The sequence below is a fragment of the Drosophila tropicalis genome, unplaced genomic scaffold (genome assembly GCF_018151085.1).
Source record: "Drosophila tropicalis isolate 14030-0801.00 unplaced genomic scaffold, ASM1815108v1 contig_1190, whole genome shotgun sequence".
NCBI lineage: Eukaryota > Metazoa > Arthropoda > Insecta > Diptera > Drosophilidae > Drosophila > Drosophila tropicalis.
The window spans coordinates 3,667,710-3,687,332 of NW_027172561.1; the positions used below are offsets into that span (position 1 = coordinate 3,667,710).

At 35.1% G+C, this 19,623-nt stretch overlaps 1 protein-coding gene across 1 annotated transcript; it reads left to right on the forward strand.

The window, feature by feature from the left end:
• Positions 1-1,787: 1,787 nt before the first annotated feature.
• On the forward strand, positions 1,788-19,153 carry hid (head involution defective). Its single transcript, XM_068292471.1, has 4 exons — positions 1,788-3,002; positions 15,260-15,821; positions 16,423-16,849; positions 18,913-19,153. Exons 1-4 carry the CDS (start codon positions 2,723-2,725, stop codon positions 18,994-18,996), a joined length of 1,353 nt encoding a protein of 450 aa, XP_068148572.1. The 5' UTR covers positions 1,788-2,722; the 3' UTR covers positions 18,997-19,153.
• Positions 19,154-19,623: the final 470 nt, after the last annotated feature.

Here is a 19,623-nt window from a genome sequence, read left to right on the forward strand (position 1 = left end):
CCAGTTTACAATCAAAGAGAGAGAAACAGAAAGAGATGGCGCAGGAGAGGATCGAAAAAGGCATATGAAACTGGTTTGCAACATGAACAGAGAATTTTGGAATATGGTGAAATTGCCAAACAAGTGTATAAAAATTAAAAACCAAAAAAAAATTAATTAATTATTAATCAGTTTTAGAATATTTCACAAAATCTAATACAAGCTTAGGGCTCTAGCTTAACCTTTAAAAACTTTTGCTTAATACATAATTTTGTGTACATTTTTTACAAAATAATAATGATTGTTAATAATTTAATCGATTTTCAATCTAGCTTATAGTATTAAGCAATATTTGCTTTCATATATGTATGTATGTACATACCATTATCATTTGGCAAATTTTCTCGTTCACTACCAATTTTTAAAATCTACTCCTATTTATTTGGTTTTGTCTACTGCGCTTTTTGGCGCCTAAAAAAAATGCTCCCCCGTTCCACTACTATCAAAGAGAAACAAGCCTATGCTTCGTTTGCGCTCTCTTCTCTTTCTCCAAAGCAAGCAGCAACAACAAGAACGAAATAAAGTAACAACAACAACAACAAAATCGAGAAAAGAAAAAAAACCAACAACAAAGAAGACGTCGACGCTCTGTATGCATTTGCGTTTTTTGTTTTGCTTTAGCGTTCGTTGCGCTGGGCACAGTGGTACACAATTACAAAAAGAGACACACACACCCACAGCACTTTTAATTGAAATTTTGTATGTTTTATGTATAGTTTTAACTAATAATAACGATTTTATTGAGCCCATTTTGTTAAGTTAACAAAAATTTATGTCCTTTGGCGCATAGGTGGTATACTTGATTTTCGTTTTAGTACCAAAATGAATTTTCAGTCATGTTATTAGGCGAACAAAACATTCAATATTGTAATTTCATAGATTTATTGATTCATATGTATGTATGTATGTATAAGAAAAATGAGGCAGACACAAATCTTTTGATAATATAACCAACCCGGACCCAAATATTTGAATAAAATAGATAAGAATATAAGATATTATTGACAAATTTTCCAATGTGCTTAAATTATTAATAGACTCTTTAAAATATACATGTACATATTTCTGAATAACCGTTATTAGTCGTTACTAATTTGTTAATCTTTACGCATGTGTAGATGTACATATGAATGTATGTATGTACATATATATGTTTATATTCTCGATCATTAAGAAATTTGTATGTTTATTTGAGTAGATCCTTTTAGGTCGAATGTCCTATGATCATGATGTTGTTTGTACCACAGTGCCCAGTTAGCTGCAGTCGTTGTCTCTACCCGCACCCTCCCCCCTACTGTTGTGGTTACTTTGCTGATACCTGCTCAACAAGATCTTTGTGCCCAGCCACACACACACACCGATGCATGTAGAAATAAATGAAAACCAAACTGAGAAAAACACATTCTCTCATTCTCTCTTTGGTAGGTCTCTTTATTTTTTATATTTCTGCGGCGTTTTTTTTTTCCTCCGTTTTTCATTATATTTTTTTGTTGTACAATAGCCAGATACAGATACAAATACACACATGCACCGACTCGACTCGTTTTGCGCCTACTCGCTTCGACGTTGCCGTCGCTGTCGCCGCCACCGCTGCTGCTGCTGCTGCCTGCCGTTGCTGGTGCTGGTGCTAGTGTTGCTGCCACTGACAGCAGCAGCAGCAGGCAGCAGCGTCGTTCTGTGTGCTGTGTGTTGAGATGGAGGAGGTGCCTACCGCTTCGAGCTGCGAACAGTTCTTTTTTAGCCGCGAAGCCAGTAAGACGTGTTTTCTCCTCACTCTACTTACTACTCCACTACTCCACACATTCAATTGCAACTAATTCTTCGCCCATTTCGGAAGAAGGCCCGTTGTTATTTCCCCAATGGTTTTTTTTCGGTTTGGAAGAACGTAGTAGTCAGTCAATTTAAAAAAAAAAAAACAAATTTTTTTTTTTGGTTTAAAAATATATACACATAAATAATTTAATAAACGGAGTAAGTGACACGTTTTAAGTGCTTCAACGACAACCAACAACAACAAGAATCGACAACAACATCAACAACTATAACAACAACAACAACAATCGCCGATAACAACAAAATATTGTTTGTGTTTTTAAATAAGTTTCAATACACAACATCAAACGAAATCTTTATGAAAAATGCGAAAAAAAATTTCACAAATCTAATAAACTACGAAAACTGTTACTAAAACAAAAATAAAAATAAAAAAAACTAAACAACAAGCAAAATATAGAAATGTTTAAAGAAAATATTAAACTTTTTTTTGAGTGACAAAGCAAACAAAAAATTAAAGCAAAAACATACAAAAACAAACAAGAAAAAAACTAAACTAAAATTTTAAAAAATGCAAGAATTTTTATTATTTAAAATTTTGCACAAGAAATACAAAATCAACTGAGTTACGCCCAAAAGAAAACAAAAAAGTAGAATAAACGAAAGAAATCACAAAAGAAGATATACAAAAGAAATAAAGATAAATTGCAAAACAAAAAGAGACCTAGAACAGTAATAGAACAAAATTCAAGGAGAAAAAAAGAAGCGGGACAGGCATAAAGCAAAAACCAAAAAAACAGTAACGCTGCCACCCACCTGAACCACCCCAATAGAGGAACCAGCATCAACCAAGCACCTACTTACACCCACCCACCCCACACACACACACACACACATACACAGACACACCATGGCCGTGCCCTTTTATCTGCCCGAGGGTGGCACCGATGACATTGCCTCGAGTTCATCGGGCGCCTCCGGTTCATCGAATGCCTCAACATCGTCGGGTGCATCCACAACATCGTCATCGGGCTCATCGGATGGTGGTTCAAGCAGTGTGCAATCCCAATCGCCAAATACCACAACATCGGCCACACAGACGCCCATGCAGTCGCCATTGTCCGTGCCCACGGATCAGGTGCTTGTGGCCCTATGCGAATGGTATCGCCTCTACAATGCCCATACAAATGGTAAGTTAATTTACACCCTTTTTACTCCATATCAAAATCTACATCTTTTAATATATGTATATAGTACTTAGTTTCGCATTTGTTAAGCAGGTATGATATGGGTCAGAAACGTTGTTTACTTTTTTTTCTTCTTTTATTGTTCAATTCTCTTTTATGAGTTTCACTTTTCAAGGTTGTTGACTCATCATCAGCCCCTTATACCCAATGCGATTCCCATCAGGTCAGATCTCTTTCTACTCGCTTCTGTCGCAATATTGAGAAAACAACAAAATGGATCAACGAAAAGTATTCAGTTCTTATTTGAAATTATTTGAAAATTAAATTCTAAATTCTATTCTACACATAATAGTGAAGAAGGAAATTTACAATACTCAGCTGAAGCATTGAAAACAACAAACAAAGGTTTATTTGATCATTTTGGCTTCTAAGAAGATCATCGATTTAAAATTGAACTTTAAATAAGATTATTTTCCTCTCTAATAATATTTATCTGTTTTTCTGAGAATTTGAATTTCACATGATAATTATCTGACATTCTGTTTCCGTTTATGCCAAATCAATATTAATATGAATATATGTATATTTCGTATTTTTAATTTTAGTGGTAAACCACACACACACACACACACAAAAAGCCAAAGACAAAAGCTGGTTTAATTGAATATATATTTTTTTTCTCGTTTCGCATGTCATGCGATATGAAGTTGGGGGGTTGCGATTCTAACAGTGACTAGGGCAGGGGGAGATGGAGTCCAAAAAACTTGTCCGGCAACTCTAAACAAAAAACGATAAAGAAAAAAAAGGTGGGCGTGTTGCGCACTCGAAAGAGTTAAGCATAAGGCGCCTAAGAAGGAGCGAAGTAAAAAACAGATCATGTGGGGGCATGGGGATTCGGGCACGTTTAATTGGCACGCGCCAAAATGAAGTCGAATGTCTTATTCGCGAATTGGCTCGCCTTTGAAATTTATCTATGTTATGCATCTATTAGATATGTATCTCAACAGTGAATAGGCAGTATCTATTACACTACTGTATAACTGACTGAACTGAACAAAGCTGACTTGACTTGACTTGACTTGACTTGACTTGAGTTGAGTTAGTGAGTGAGTAACCTAAATTATTAAACGGCATTTGACCTTAGGCAAACTAGACCCACACCGAGTTGGATAGATGGGGAGAGGGTGACATGCGAGGATTGGTGGGTGTGTGTGTGTGTGTGTGTGTGGGTTATTTACAATACAAAGTGTTTGACTTAACGGTAGTTTAAGTAGCTTTTGTTCAGATTGACTGTGGTCAGTTTATTCTGCGGTTAAGCTTTTGCGTAATAATTGCCAGCTGCGGTAGCTAAATTGAATAAAGCTATACACTTCTATATACATATACATATATATATATGTATATGTAGGTATATGACTCATTAAGAGTACTAAAATTAACAATATATATATATGTATATACAGATGGCTGTATTTTTATATGATTTATTTATACGCCGCCCCATTGCTAGCTAATCAATGAAAACTTGTCCAAAACGGCGCCTGTTTTGCCTAATTGTCCAGAGAAGCTGGAGCTGGTTCAGTCAGTTTTTTAGTTTTTTTTGTTGCTTATTGGTGTTGCAACTTGACAACAGACTTGGCTTACAGGTTTTTGTTGTTGTTTTATTGCCTGTTTCCAGGCACTTGCAGTTTCATTCTGCCAACCAAAAAAAAAAAAAAACAACTTAAACGAAAACGAAAATATGAAATAAATATGAGTGGTTAGTCAATTGCATTGCTTGCAAAAAGATTATGACACAAATGAAAAATAATTTCATATGATGATTATGAAACTTATGCAAAATTTATAGACAAAATGAAAATATGTATGTATGTATGTATACAAGTAAAAACGATTTTAATTGAACTTCAAAATTAAGAAATAATATATTGAAAATTGGAACTTGAATTGTTGACTAGAATTATGTATCTAACAAATTGAATCTTCGAAATAAAGAATTACTTAATTATTTATTACTTATCTCGGTCAAGAAAATAAAATAAAGATCTAATATAAGTAAAATAAACTTAATTTGCATAGATATAATTATTATCTTAGATAGATTTTCTTTTCCGCCTTGTGGTTGATATATAAAAATTTGTATGTAGATATAATTTTTCCCCTAATGCAAAGAAAATCTATGACCCTTTTGGCTTAGCCCCCCATGTATGTATGTATATATGCTTTGCCATGTTATATGCCACTCAAGTGCATAATTTATCTAATAGTAACACAATCTAAACTAGTGAACAATGGGCTCTTTAAAACACTTGAAGTAAGCCCAAGTTAAACTACTCCAAGCATCATGCAAGACAGGATAGACAGGATAGAACCCCCAGCAGCAGAATCATGTTGAGTCATCACTCGTGAGCGCGCCAACAACCCTAAAACAAAAAAAAGCCTAAATATCTACAAACAACCACCAAACTCCTAACGTTTTGGGGGAGCCAGCTTAAGCGGCCCCTCTACTCTCGTCGCCCCCACCACCAAGTCTTTAACAAAAAAGGGCTAAGCCCAAGAACCTAACAAAAGGTGCAATGACAGTAGCAGCAACAGCAACAGCAGCCATGGTACTCCACCCTTTATCGGTTTCTCTCTTTTGGCATTGCTATTCGCATCATATTTAGCTGGTTTGTTGCTGTTGCCAACAGCTGTTGCTGCTGTCGGTGCTGTCGGTGCTGCCGCTGCTGTTAGGCGTTGTTTTTCACTGCCGGCGTCGCTGCCGCACTTGACATTTTCCATAGCACTTTTCCCCATTTTGTTTTGCTCAGCAACTTCGTAGCGGAAGTGTGCAAAGGATATATGTACATATACATGTATACAAAAAAATGGCGGCAAATATGGCGTCGGCCTATTCCTGCTATATATTTTCCTGACTTGGCAACACAAAATTACCTCAGCTGATGTAACTGCGCAAAGAGAGAGAGAGAGAGAGAGAAAAATTTAGTTAAAAAAAAAAAAAAACAAAAGAAAAACATGCTAAACAGAGAGTTGGAGATAGAGAAAAGAGAGATATATAGAGAGAGCAACTTGCTCTATTATCTCATTTTGGCCAAAACCGCAAAAAGTTTTTGCACTCATTTTGTACAGCCTAACCTAAACGAGCTTCATCATCATCATCTTCCATGGCATCATCATCATCATCAGCATCTTCATCATATGCATTTGCATTTTACATCTCGATTACTTGGCTTGTTGCCAAGCTGATATATGTATATGTATGTATGTACATATGTATATATGTCTATACCTCTGCATGTAATTTTTATTTCTTCTCTCTTTTGGTTTTTCCTCTGTTTCTGTTGGCGGCTTTTTCCTGTTGTTGTTTTGCTGTTTAAGCCAGCTTTTTTTGCTTTTGCTTTTCTTTTTTATTTTTATTTTTTTTGCTTTGGCCTGTTCGTGAATTCGTTTTACATTGACCGTGAATTTATTTGCTGCTGTTTTATGCTAATTGTAAATGTTTTTCTTACTCGGCCATATAGAGTTTGCGTGAGTGTGTATGTGTGTGTTTTGTTGTGTATTTGTTAGTAGGCATGTTAAATTTTGTATGTGAATCTATGGCATTATATACATACATACATATATGTATAGGATAAATACTACTAAGAATTTTGAAACTTTTTATAACTTAAAATATAGTTTCGTATACTATATTTAAAATATTAACTTTAAATTTTCTGAAAAAACAAAAATTTTATTTTAAGAATCTACTTCTTAAAGTTTTTCATTCTTGTAAGAAAATTTTCGTGCAGCAGATCCTTTGGGGGTTTTTTTTGTTTTCTTTTTAAATCGATCAAGATTTTTACTAGATTTTTGTTTTTATGCCGCAGTTTATATGAAGTTTGAGAGCTCCTTTCATAACACACATATTGAAAGTTATTTTGCTCAAAGGCAAACAAAGTTTATGTCCTGCAGTTGTCGTGAAATTGTTCTCATCAAAGGATTTTTGATGTTGATTGCCACAAGAGTTGATGAAAAAGGGATTTGTTCCTCATGGGTTTTGAGCAGCTGCAGCGACTATAAAAACTTAAAGAAAATCTATATGCTCAGGATCCACCATCACCTCACCTCAACTGCCTTCATCTTGACGCTCTGTTTGGCTTTTATTTAGTTTTGTGTTTACACTTCACACCATATCAAGCGCAATGAACTTTTTACATTTTCTTTAGATTTTTTTCAAGTTTAAATGGCCGCCAGGCACTTTGCTTAATAAGAAAAATATAGAAAAAGGAAAAAAAAAAACAGACAAACTGCAATATGGAGAATTATATATAGAAAACAAACTGTTAGGTGTAGAACAGTTGACACTAGGCTTCAAGTGTTGCCAGACAGAGAGACAGCTTGGTGTCTAGTTGGCTTTTGATTAAGTCTATGTACACCAGATGATGACTCCCAAGTCCTAGGTACCGACCGAGTCTGAGGTCGTGCTAAATTGTTTGCATTGAAGCAGACTTTGACTCGGGAATGTGAAACGTGCTCAAGTTTTTGTTATGAAATTGAGCCTTAGACATCATAATCATCATCATTATTATCATCATCTCCTAGTTTATGTAGGAGAGTAAAGTGAGGAGACACAAAAGGTTGAACGTTTGAGCATGATGTTATATGTAAGACGAAACAAAAGAAATGCGCCCAGGCGTATGCTTAAGGCAACAAAAACAAAAAAACAGAACGAAAAGTGCTAAAGGATATACTCCTCTGTGTAGATATACTTATATATATCCATATATCAAAAGGCGGAAAACTAAAGAACAGGATATGACAGGAGGACATAATGGAGACGACGGTAGATAAAAGACAGTAAGGAACTTGGCTACTTGTTACAATTGGCAGCAAAGGTGATGATGATGATGATGATGATGCTGATGATGATGCAATCCCAGACAGAAGCACTCTGTCTTCAAAAAGTAACTTAATGAGATACTGCAATGGTTTAAAGTTAATTCCATCAGCTGATTATCGGCCATTTAACACTTTATTAAACAACGCAAAATAAAAACTACAACACCAACCACAAACACACACACACACACACACGAACAGAACAACAATTAAACAATACATAAAAAAATTATTTTTACAGCCACATTCGATCAGATGCAACGCAATTAAAATAATTTACAAAAAAATCGCAACAAAAAAAGAACTGACAAACTGCACGTTTTTTACAACAGCCACAACAAAAAGATTATTAATAAATGAAATGAAATTGCATATGAGTAGCGTTCTCCTACTTACCTCCCTCTCTCCCCCTCTGTCATACACTTAACCCAGCCAGACCCAGAGGCTATATGTATAGATTGATCAACTCTGGCAGACCCGCTGTCTTGTGCCGTTCTGCGTCATCGTTAGCCAGTCAACCATTCACTCATTGTTAGCGTGTCCAAAGGGTTAGATACAAGTGCCCCCTTTCCGTTGTGCCCCTCCTTGCTGTTTGCAGTATTTAACAATATTAGAGGTATACAGTTTCAGTGAATTGTTAATTGTATTTTTTTTTTTTTTTTTTTGGTTTGTGTGCACAATTTGTTTGCACAATTTACTAATCGGTTTTGGATTGTTTAGTAAAGAAATTGATATCGTTAATGGGAAGTAAGGAACATACATACATATATAATACTTTAAAAGAAAATCCAATGAGTCATTCTAACAATAAGTGAGACAGGTTAGTAACTGCGTTTAACAATTTAACTCGCTTTTTGGACAAGAACAAAACAAAGGCCAACATTTTTGGTATTTCAAAAGAAAGTCTTAAACCAAGAGGCAATAATTGTTAAAGCTAAAGATTTATAAAGCAAACTGTTAAGTTTCAGTTAGATTTCTTACAGATTTCTTAAAAAAAAATATATTTTGATATTATTTTTTGTTTTTAGTTTTAACAAATCGACTTAAGAAACTATAAATTTCAACGATTTAGCTGAATCAGCTAGTTAAATATATACATATATGTAGGTACATACATGTATGTATATGTATGTACACATATATTTTTTGTTAGCATTTTTATATGACTTGTTATTTATACCTTTTTTTTCTTTCTGGCCAAAAAGGAACACATGCTAACGCATCAGTTGGTCCTTTGATTTTGAGAGTAAAAAAGACTGCATGAGGGTGAGAGGGAATAAAAGGGAAAGAGAATTTATATGCAGAGAAATGCAAAGACTTTGCTTGCTAGCTTTTTTTTCATTCGATTTCTTTTTTATAGCCTTTTAAGCTGTCTCTCTTGTTTGAAAAGAGTTTGTTGTGCTTGGAACGAAATTGAAAAATTGCATTTCAGTTTCTCTGTCGCTTGTTAAAATATTGAACAATTCCATTGACAACAAAAAAAAAAAAAAAAAAAACGCTTCAGAACCCTCAGACCCCCCACAAGACAATGAACGACGATTTGGTTTGGCTTTGGCTTGACGCATGATAAGCGTTTGAGCTATTTTCAGACATTTGTCTGATATGCAAGGCGAATTGAAAGCCACTTGGAAACCCATTGAAGCTCCTACACAATTCCTCATTCCGCACACGAAGAGACTTGGGGAGATATACATAGACAGAGAGAGCGAGAGAGAGAGAGAAGGAGAGGGAATATAGAATTGTAGCATTCACAAAACGGCAAATAATTCTTCAAATTCTTATTTCAATGGGAAAAATTTTAATAATACTCTTGAAAGGGGCACACGCATTGTCTCGACCTTGAGTAAAAAAAAAAAATTAAAAAAATTGCCGCTATTTTTTTATCGCATGCCAACTGAAAAAAATATAATAAACTGCATCATCAAAGTCTTGATTTGGAATTTGCCGACTTCAATTTCAAGTATTATATAATTGCTTTGTAGCGGCCTCGCTGACTTATATTTGTAGCTGTTGTTTTTTATCATTTAAATTTGGTAAGCTGATGAAATGATTGAATACAAAGAACTTTCACCTTTCCAAGAACTTTCTCACATGATTCACACAAACGAAATTTCGTTTCCTTATGTTAACCTTGCGTATTCGTAATTTCCGCATACTTTGAAAAAAAAAAAAAAAAAAACGGTAAATCAGCTTTACACAAATGGCTAATTAGCAGAGCTAACCAAAATTGGTAATTAAAAAATGGATATGGTCATAAATGATTCGTTGCGTTACGTTTCGATTTGATCGAACAATGATTGACATTCAACTTGGTTTCCGTAGAACAATGAGAAGCGCGCCCGCAAAAAAACACAAAAAACTCGTTCAAAAGTCAAAATCCCCAAAAATGGTCTTCAAGTATTTATCATCATCACATACATATATAGTAAGTATTTATATATGTATAAGTATATATCCGATAGTAGTGTACCAAAGAGAAATACAAATTTAACCGTTAACACATTGTGGCCCTGAAATTGCCTAATTGAATCTGATATGTGTGACTCGTTTGTCCAAGCCAAATTTGTAATCCTCACATCGTGACAGACAGACAGACAGGCGGACTGGACACCTGGAGCATCGGACAGACAGAAAATCGTACAAGTAAATCGCCTTAAATGAGCTAAAAGATCTGTAGAGATCTGATACTTTTTTTTATTTTGGATTTTTGGTTTTGTCAACGTGTGTGGGCGCGTTTCGTTGGTTAGTTAACTGTATAAATAAGTTGCCTTAACATTTTTTGGTACAACATTTTGAAATTCCATTTGAATGGCTACCACCTACAAACAGCATTTTGTTCGAACATCATTCCTTTGTGCTGTCAGGTAATTGTTGGCACTCTCATCAATAATAATGTCAGACTCCTGTGTGCCACTTGACACCTAACAAGAGATTCGCTCCAAAGAAAAAATAAAAAAAAAAAACCAGACAACATGAATCTTAATTTCGAGATTTTTAAAATATGATAAAATGAAATCCACTGTGCTTCGTCAATCTTGTTGATCCTGATCCTTTAGCCAATATTTATACCAGATTCACAAAAAAAGAGGAACTTGGCATTATTTTAGATACTTTTAATCTGTCTATGTATAAGTTGATTATCGTTTCCTCACATTTTGCAGCTGCTTCTCACTTACCATCAATCAATTCTAACCACTTTATCATCTACCTCGGTACGCCTCCTCCCCCCAATCTCCACCCTAGTATTATCTACTACTTTTGTCAGTCAATGCGATCAATGCTTGAAGTTGCCCACTTGCCCATTCCGTTCCACTGACCAACTTAACCACATTTTCAGCTAAACTTGTTTCAATTTCAATTTCTGTGCGACGTGTGCGACGTAGTTTATACACATCGCAGATATTCCATATACATACCTACATACATATTGTCAGTTTGTAAGTTGTAGTTGGGTATATATGTATATATGTATAGTTTTTATGCACACTTCAAGGCCATAATGAGCAGCAGCAGGCACATTACTGCAGCAGCATATGCTGCGGGCCACAATCTGTGGCTCTGACTATGACTATGACTCTGAGTCTCTGACTTTGCCTTTGCCTCTGCCTCTGTTTGGTGTAATCAACTTTACAAACTGCACAACTAAAAATGCATTTTTGCAACGATTTGTTCTTTTGTGGCAGGCAGGCAGCAAGCAGTCAGTCAGAGAGCTATAACAAAAGCAACTAAAGCGTAACAGTGAAGCATTTTTCACGTTTTTCCGCTGCCTAGGCTGGCTTTTGTTGCTATTTTGCTAGTTGTTGTACAAGTATTTTCCTCTGTTTGTGCCTCGGGACCGTGTAAATTGTTCTTGAGCTTTTCTGAACGTTCTGCTTAGTTGAACTTTTAGCTTGACTTGGGGTTTTCTGTTCTGTTGTTGTTGATTGATGTTTGTCAGCTGTGTGTGCATATATGTATGTGTATATATATATATCTATCTATCTTTCTCTCTCCCTTTCTGTTGTTCTGTCTGTTCTGTCTGTCAGGCCCAGCAGCAGCAGCGGCCTTAGAAAATTGTTGCAAAATACTCAAACACAAAAGTAAATTATACACATAATTGCATTTTGAGGCACCACCTCTCAGCTCTTCTAACTTGTGGCAGCCGCCTCACTTCTCTTCTTGGCATCAACAATTCTAGTGTTCTGTTGGATTTGTAATTCAATTATAAACATTTTCCACATATTGTCGTTACCTCCAACTCCCTACAACAACAACCTCCTTAAACAAATGCAGAAAAATAACGAATAATAACAAAAAAAAAAAAAACAATTGGTCACGTTTCGTCACCAAACGACCAACCAACCAAACCGACCATCCAACGACAATTGCATTCAGCCCGCATCTAGAAGTTGGCATCATAAAAAACAACAAAAACTAAAAAATACAGAAAATTGTTAAGGTGTCGGTGTGGCGTAAATGATGTGGCCGGAGTGCCGTATAGTATTGAGTTGGGCCAATACACTTGGCAAAAATGGCAACAAAAATTGAACATCTTAAATTTAAAACAACGAGAAAATAAAATAAAATAAATCATCGGAACAGACCAAAAGGCTGATTTTTGATTTGTTCCAAGCAACTTGAAGAAAAAACTTTCATAGATTCCTTAATATTACTCATTAAATAGCAGATAAATACCTACATTATTTACATATGTATTTCTTTTAAATATTTAGAGTAAATTACCTAAAGCAAAAAAAAATTAAATATTTTTCATTGCCTACTTTAAGGAAGTGACAACATTTTTTATCAAGAGCGCTCAGTGCATCAATTTTTATGTTAAAAAAAAGTAATCATATATGTATATATAGGAATATATGTATATATATAAATGTATAGCGATATCACACCTTAGAAATCATAAATTCATCTCCCCATTATGACCACCCCGCTCCGCTGTAAAACACTGCCAGCTCATCTCTCTACCACCAACCCAAAATACTCATATGCAAATGTAATTTTCCACACAATTTGCAATTAGTTGTAACATTTTTATCTTTGGCTCGTCGTTGTAGTTGTAGTCGTCGCCGACGTCGTCATCATAAAGGCACCAGCATATGGCTTGTGGATTGGATCGACTTGACTTGGCTAGTTATATAAGCTGGCCAGCAGCAGCAGCAACGTTTTAGCTTCACCTAAGTACGAGTACAAGCATTAATGATGCCTGACTTCAGCTTGGACTTGGAATGGCAGATTTTATGTGTTTTTTTTTTTTTTTTTTTTTCAAGGTTAAATTGCACGTGAGCTCTAGCCTTAGGCAGGCAAGCCAGGCAGGCAAATCAGGCAGTCAAGAAGGCAGCTGTCTGACTGCCTGCCTTCTAGCTAACAAACTAGTTTCAAATGGCATAAAGTATCTGAAAGATACATATGCTTGTGGCTGCTGCTGCTGCAGCAAGGAGTGGCTAGCTGCAATTAAACACACACAGAGAGAACATTTTGCCATGCAACAGCTGTTGTAGGGAGTTCAAGGCTATTGGGTCAAACAACAGCGAACAACAACAACAAACCAAGAAACTTGGCTATTTAGCTTTGGAGTGGCTCGCCTGCAGGTTGACGTTGAATGACATTATTTGGTCTGCTTGTAGTATCTAGCATCTTAAGCTCTTTTTAAGTAGTGGGGGGTCCCCCCGCAGGCCAAAAAGCCTCCCCAGGGCAATTACATACATACTTGAGACATTATAGCTGGTGATTTGTATAAATTTTGCATAACAATCAATCATTTGTAGTAGATAAACATTAAGAAATCAGAAATCAGAAAATCATACACGACTCTATATGAATATAGCTATATACATATATACATACATACATACATAGATACATATATCTGCCATATATTGTGACGTCGCGTCGTAAATGAGTGAGGTGGTACACAAAAGCGAGGCGCGGGCGAACAATTTATGCGCATATCAAGTGGCTAGCAGCTATCAACGCTTTTGTTGTCAATTTGCATGAGATTGCAAAAAAAAAAAAGCAAATGGAAAGGAGAGGAAAAAAAATTGTAATATAACTTGCTGCTGGATGTGTTAAAGATACAAGATACATAAACGATGGCACAAGTGTCTTTCTCTCCCTCTCTTTCTGTCCCTTTCTCTTAGAGTGTGTGTTTAAAAGCTCTGAGTTGACTATCAGAAAAAAGAATTTTGGGATATACCTTGCAAAGTAGGAGACGAATTAAAACCGATATGGACTTAGTCTATTTCCCTTTCTGCCAATAACAAAACATCGATACATAGCTTTACATGGACATTAACAAAAATAACAGAAAACATGAGTACATTACTTTTGCACTAATAGGGAACTAGGGACTAAGTTGTCCGTTTCGTAGGCTTAAAAAATATTAATTACCTTTAATTAGAATTCATTTTCTCCTCATTTCTTTTGCCTTTTTGTGCCTAAATTTTAACAAAGTTTCTTTTTTTAATCCATTTTATAATTTATGTTAAATTTTTACTCCCATTATTTTTTTCATATTTTCTGTATCCTTAATTTGTATTCCATTTGCCTTCTAACTCCTTAGTTAATTAGAAATTAAAAATAAAATTGCATTTTTGTTAATTTTTTCTTCATAATTTAATCTTTAATTTATTAATTTTTTTTTCCTACTCGCCTTCAATAAATTATTGTTGCTTTTTGTATCATTTATTGCTTATTTTATTTTATTATTTCATTATTTCATGGATAGCTTCTCTTTTGTTTCTCCCAGTTCTTCCCTAAGTTTTTCTTGAATTCTTCTTGTTGCCTTTTTTCTCTCTTTTTCTTTAGTTTCTTCTCTGTCTTAAGTTTCACTTTTTATTGCCAATGTAATACTTTTATTTTACTGCCCATTTTAGATTGGATACTCTGTTAATTAACTTTGATTTAATTAGCATTTAAAGTATCTTAAATAGTTTTGCGGTTGCGACGTATATAAAATACATATATACATATATATAAATATCGTAAGTGTATACTATATAGGACTTGCAGTTTATAAAAAAATTTCCACATCATTACAAAATCCTCTGGACATCGCCGCAGACGGTGAGAGGTAGAGAGTAAGTTTGATATGTACCTGATGATTTTATGGGCGGTTTTTATGTGGAGGACTTGGCATAATTACTTGCATGGCAGCATTTATTATCGTTGCCCACACTAAGTGGCAGTTGCAATAAGCCAAACAATGAATCGAACGACCTTAGACACTTCCCCACATTGTCACATTGCTTGGGCCTTTGTTTTCAAAATATTTCGTTAATTGTCGATCTTCAAGTATACATAGTATTACTTTATTTCATTTTCTCTTAACGTATTTTTATCATTTAATTGTATGGTTTTGTTTTCTGTTTTTGTTTCGTTTGCAGCACCAACACAAATCTTTCAATATCCGCCACCGCCAAGCCCTTCATGCAGTTGCACAGGAGGCGATGTATTCTTTCCCCATCATGGTGGTCCACCCCAACCACCACGAACGCCACGCACTAGCGTCAGCTTTGCCTCTGGCGAGGAGCTGAGTTTCTTCCGTCAACCGTATCCGGCAGCGCCATCGACACCACAGCCAATGCCACAACAACCACCGGCGCCACAGTCAGCGCCACCGTTGCACTATAGCCACAGTAATCCGCAACAATCGCCGCATTTGCTGCAACATCATCCGGCCTCATATGGCGGTGGTATGCAGCCGTTACAATTGCCACAGGGTGCCTACTATGCCACCTATACGCCGCCACCCACACCGAATACAGCCAATATGGGCAACACAGGCAACAACTGCAACAACAACACATCATCGTTGGCATCATCATCGGCTATGACAGCGGCCTTTGGCTGGCATGGTCATGGTCCATCATTGGCTGCATCAACACCATTGGCGCCAAATGGCTCAAAGATGCGTCTACAACGCAGTCAATCGGATGCGGCAAGACGGTAAGTAGTAGACAAATGAATTGAATAAAGAATTTTCAAATTAACTTGAACTTGAATTTTCATTTTGAATAACTTCCATTCAAACTTGAACTTTCCTTTAATTATTTTGTGAAGTGTAATGACGTAGACAAAAGAAATTTTAATAGCTTTGACTTAAGTAACTTGAACGCTACTTTTCCAACTTTCAATATATATCATCTAGGGCAAATATCATAGTTGTATAACTATAGCGAACCCTATTAATGATTGTTTAACTAAGTTAAAAAAGTTGGTCAGGGCTGTGACCTTAAATCAGCTGAGAATTAGCTTAGATAATGACATAAATCAATCAATTGCAGATATGCTGACTTTATGAGAGAAAGAAAACAAACAAAACGGATTAATCGTATATATACTGATAGAATTCGCCTATGATTAGCAAAAAATAAAAAATTCTCATGACCAAGGCACAATTTTTTACATACATATATGTATAGTTTTTAATCAATTAATGAAAACAAAAACAGGCATTACGAAAAACTGATAATAAAACTTGATGACGCCATTAATATTAATTGTATATTTAAAATATGTCTCTTTCTCTCTTTTTGTCTGTGTTTAGCAAACGTTTGACCTCAACTGGCGAGGATGAACGCGAATATCAGAGCGATCATGAGACCAGCTGGGATGAATTTGATGATCGTTATGATAATTTTACGGCCGGGCGTGAACGTTTGCAGGAGTTCAATGGCCGTATACCGCCACGAAAAAAGAAAAATAGTCACAGTCACACAAATCACAGGCCAAGCAGTCCAAATAACTCAAATACGCATAGCCACAGCAACAGCAACAACAGCAGCAACTGCAACACCCATGCCCATAACCAATTCAATTCATCTAGTGCGGAGAGCAACAGCAACAGCAGCAGCATCACCAATAACATTACCAACAAGAACAACTGCAACATTGCCTCCAGTCAGCATCAGCATCAGCAGCAACAGCAACAACATAGACAGCAAAGCCATAGCCAAGTGCAGGCCAAACAGAAGGTAAGAGAAGACATGGTCATAATAAAGTACAACAGGGTCATTAACTTTAGGCAGCATCTGCATGCAACTGCATCATAATCATCATCATCATCAGCATCATGATTATCATCAGCTACTGCAGCAGTTGTTGACGTTGCTGGCACGTGGCAAACATTTTTCAAAGCAGCAACTAGCTAGATCTAAATATAGTTTCCAGGAATGACAAATTGCTGCAAGGAGGCAAAAGACTTGCTCATTGCATATTTTCAATTTCTATAAGTATATACATACTACATACATATGTTTGTATATATGTACATACATATATGTATCTGGAAAACTTTGCACATGGTAAAAGTGTGATAAAAATTAATTGCGCAGTGTGTCTTTTTTTTTTGCCTCTCGCTTCGCATCGTCACTTTATGTTAATCGGAGCCTCCTGTTGCCCCCGTTACTCTATCCCCCCTCCATGCACCAGATTTTGCCTCCTTCAGTCATTCAGTGTCTAGCCTTTGTGTCAACTACTTACTTACTTGCGCTTACTTACATACTGACTATGCCAGGCACACATGTGTCGTAGGCTAAAGTGTGTGTTTTCTTCTTTTTTTCCCCTGCGCAATTAAAAGAAATGCAAAACTTGAAGAAATTCAATCGCAATTCCATATGACACATGCAAACACATAGAAATTGTAGAGACAGAACGAGTCATAGTCATAGCTACATACATACATATATATGTATATTAATAAGTTGATAAGTTTTAGATTTGGTTCACTTTGTTGTTGTTTTTTTTTTTTTTTGTTTTTTGTGGGGCTTATCTTCTGTTAGGCCTGGGAAGCTGCACTCTCTACCTCGTTAGTCTTCTCCCTCTCTTCCTCTCTATCCATCTTTCTCTCGCTTGCTCTCAATGTAGTAACTGACCTTATCTCAATATGCTTTGCTCGCGGTTTAATGAGATCGTGAGAAAATCCATAATCAAAAATGAGTATATTATAATATACAATATATGTATATGTATATATATATGTATATAAATACAAGCAATTTCATTCACTAAATGAACTAATTAAAACTAGTAACAATACTATATCATTATGATATTAGGAGAAAATCATATTTTATGCGTTTATGAGCTCAATTAACTTCCCAATATAACGATCCACAATGGTAACTATGAATTGAACAATCAAGTTTTAATCACACGATAGGTATAGGATCACGATTCCTTGTAATAGTTTTGTTTTGATTCCAGCCAGTACTACTTCGAGTAATCGTTAGTATTGGTCGAATGTGTGAGCACAATCACTTCTTGTGCTTCAAACTCGAACATTCCAAATCAATGACTAATTCGAAACAAAATTGTTTTAAAGTACTTAAAAATAAAATGAAATACTCTTTTTCTTTGTGAATAAATGCATATTCTTCTCTCTTTAAAAGTATTAAGTGTAATACTTTATTTATCAGGAGAAAATTGTTTAAGAGATAACTTGTTGTCAATTTTAATCATCTCAATGGAAATTGCATACAAAGTGGAGCCTTCTTCCAAGTCTTAATCTATTATTGCAAAACAATAGTTTTACGTTAGTTGTTGGGCATTCTGCATTAACTTAAGTAAATACTAACACATGTTATAATGATTTTCATGCCATTTACCCGCATAAATGCGATTATTACTAGTTTTATTCGAAAAGGAAAAAAAATGGAATATAGTCACAAAAACAACGCCAAATTGTAAGGGGAAAAAGGAAGTACTATTTGCATAATAAATTTATTATTTATTTGGGGGTGGATGGTAAATGTACTCGTCTTCAATTTGATTATTATTCACACGTGCGTTCAGTTATAGAAAAACTACTCAAGCATGAATGTTGAACAAATAAATAAGTGTAAATTACATAACCATTGATATTTCTAGGAGGGATGCGAACAGAGAGAGAGGGTAGCAAAAGTCAAGTGTGCGTGAGGCAAATGGAATAATTACAACATTTGACCATCAGCCAAAAATTGATCCCCTGACTATATATGTAGATATTGATGAAACGTTTATAATATTCGTTCTTTCTTTCCTTTTTCTTTGTTTGCAGAAACCACCACAGAGTTTCACTTGGCCAACAGTTGTGACCGTTTTCGTACTTGCCATGGGCTGCGGTTTCTTTGCCGCACGATGAAATTTCAACAATTTATCAATAATTAAAAATAACAAAAACAATTAGTGAAAATCATGCTAATAAATAGTTTTAAATTATATGATAAGTGCAACGAATTTATTGCAAAACTGCAACAAAAAAAAAAACACAACATAAAAACCAGAAAAAAATGCAGCAAGTCATTAAATCGTAAAACCGATAAAACTTAAAAAATATACAACAAAAAACAAGGTTGACGGGACACAAGAACAATATACATATATACCATGATTAATTATACCAATGTACATATATATATATATATATGTATGTATCTAAAGGTATAACTAAACAATTTCAAACTCAACAATTCAAGCTAATCGAAATTTGGACTGGCAAAAGACTAAAAAAAAAAAAAACAAAAACTTAAAGAAGAAGAAACAAAATATTTTTGCTAACAATTTTTTGCTAAACAAGTTTTTTTTCGGGATTACATATTTTTCTAAGAAAACAAAACAAAAAACAAAAAGTAACATAAATTGTAAAAATAAGAAATCAAGTTTAGAGAACAACTGCCATGAATAGTTTGAATTATTTATGAATAATTTTTCGCTTTTTTGCATTTAATTTTTGCATTTCTTCTATACTTCCATTCAATGTCTTCGCTTT

Bases quoted from the DNA above. Each gene is read 5' to 3' on its own strand.
- hid (XM_068292471.1), top strand. From the start codon at position 2,723: ATGGCCGTGCCCTTTTATCTGCCCGAGGGTGGCACCGATGACATTGCC. The intron at 3,003-15,259 runs GTAAGTTAATTT...TTTCGTTTGCAG, and splicing joins CTACAATGCCCATACAAATG to CACCAACACAAATCTTTCAA. The intron at 16,850-18,912 runs GTAAGAGAAGAC...CTTTGTTTGCAG, and splicing joins AAGTGCAGGCCAAACAGAAG to AAACCACCACAGAGTTTCAC.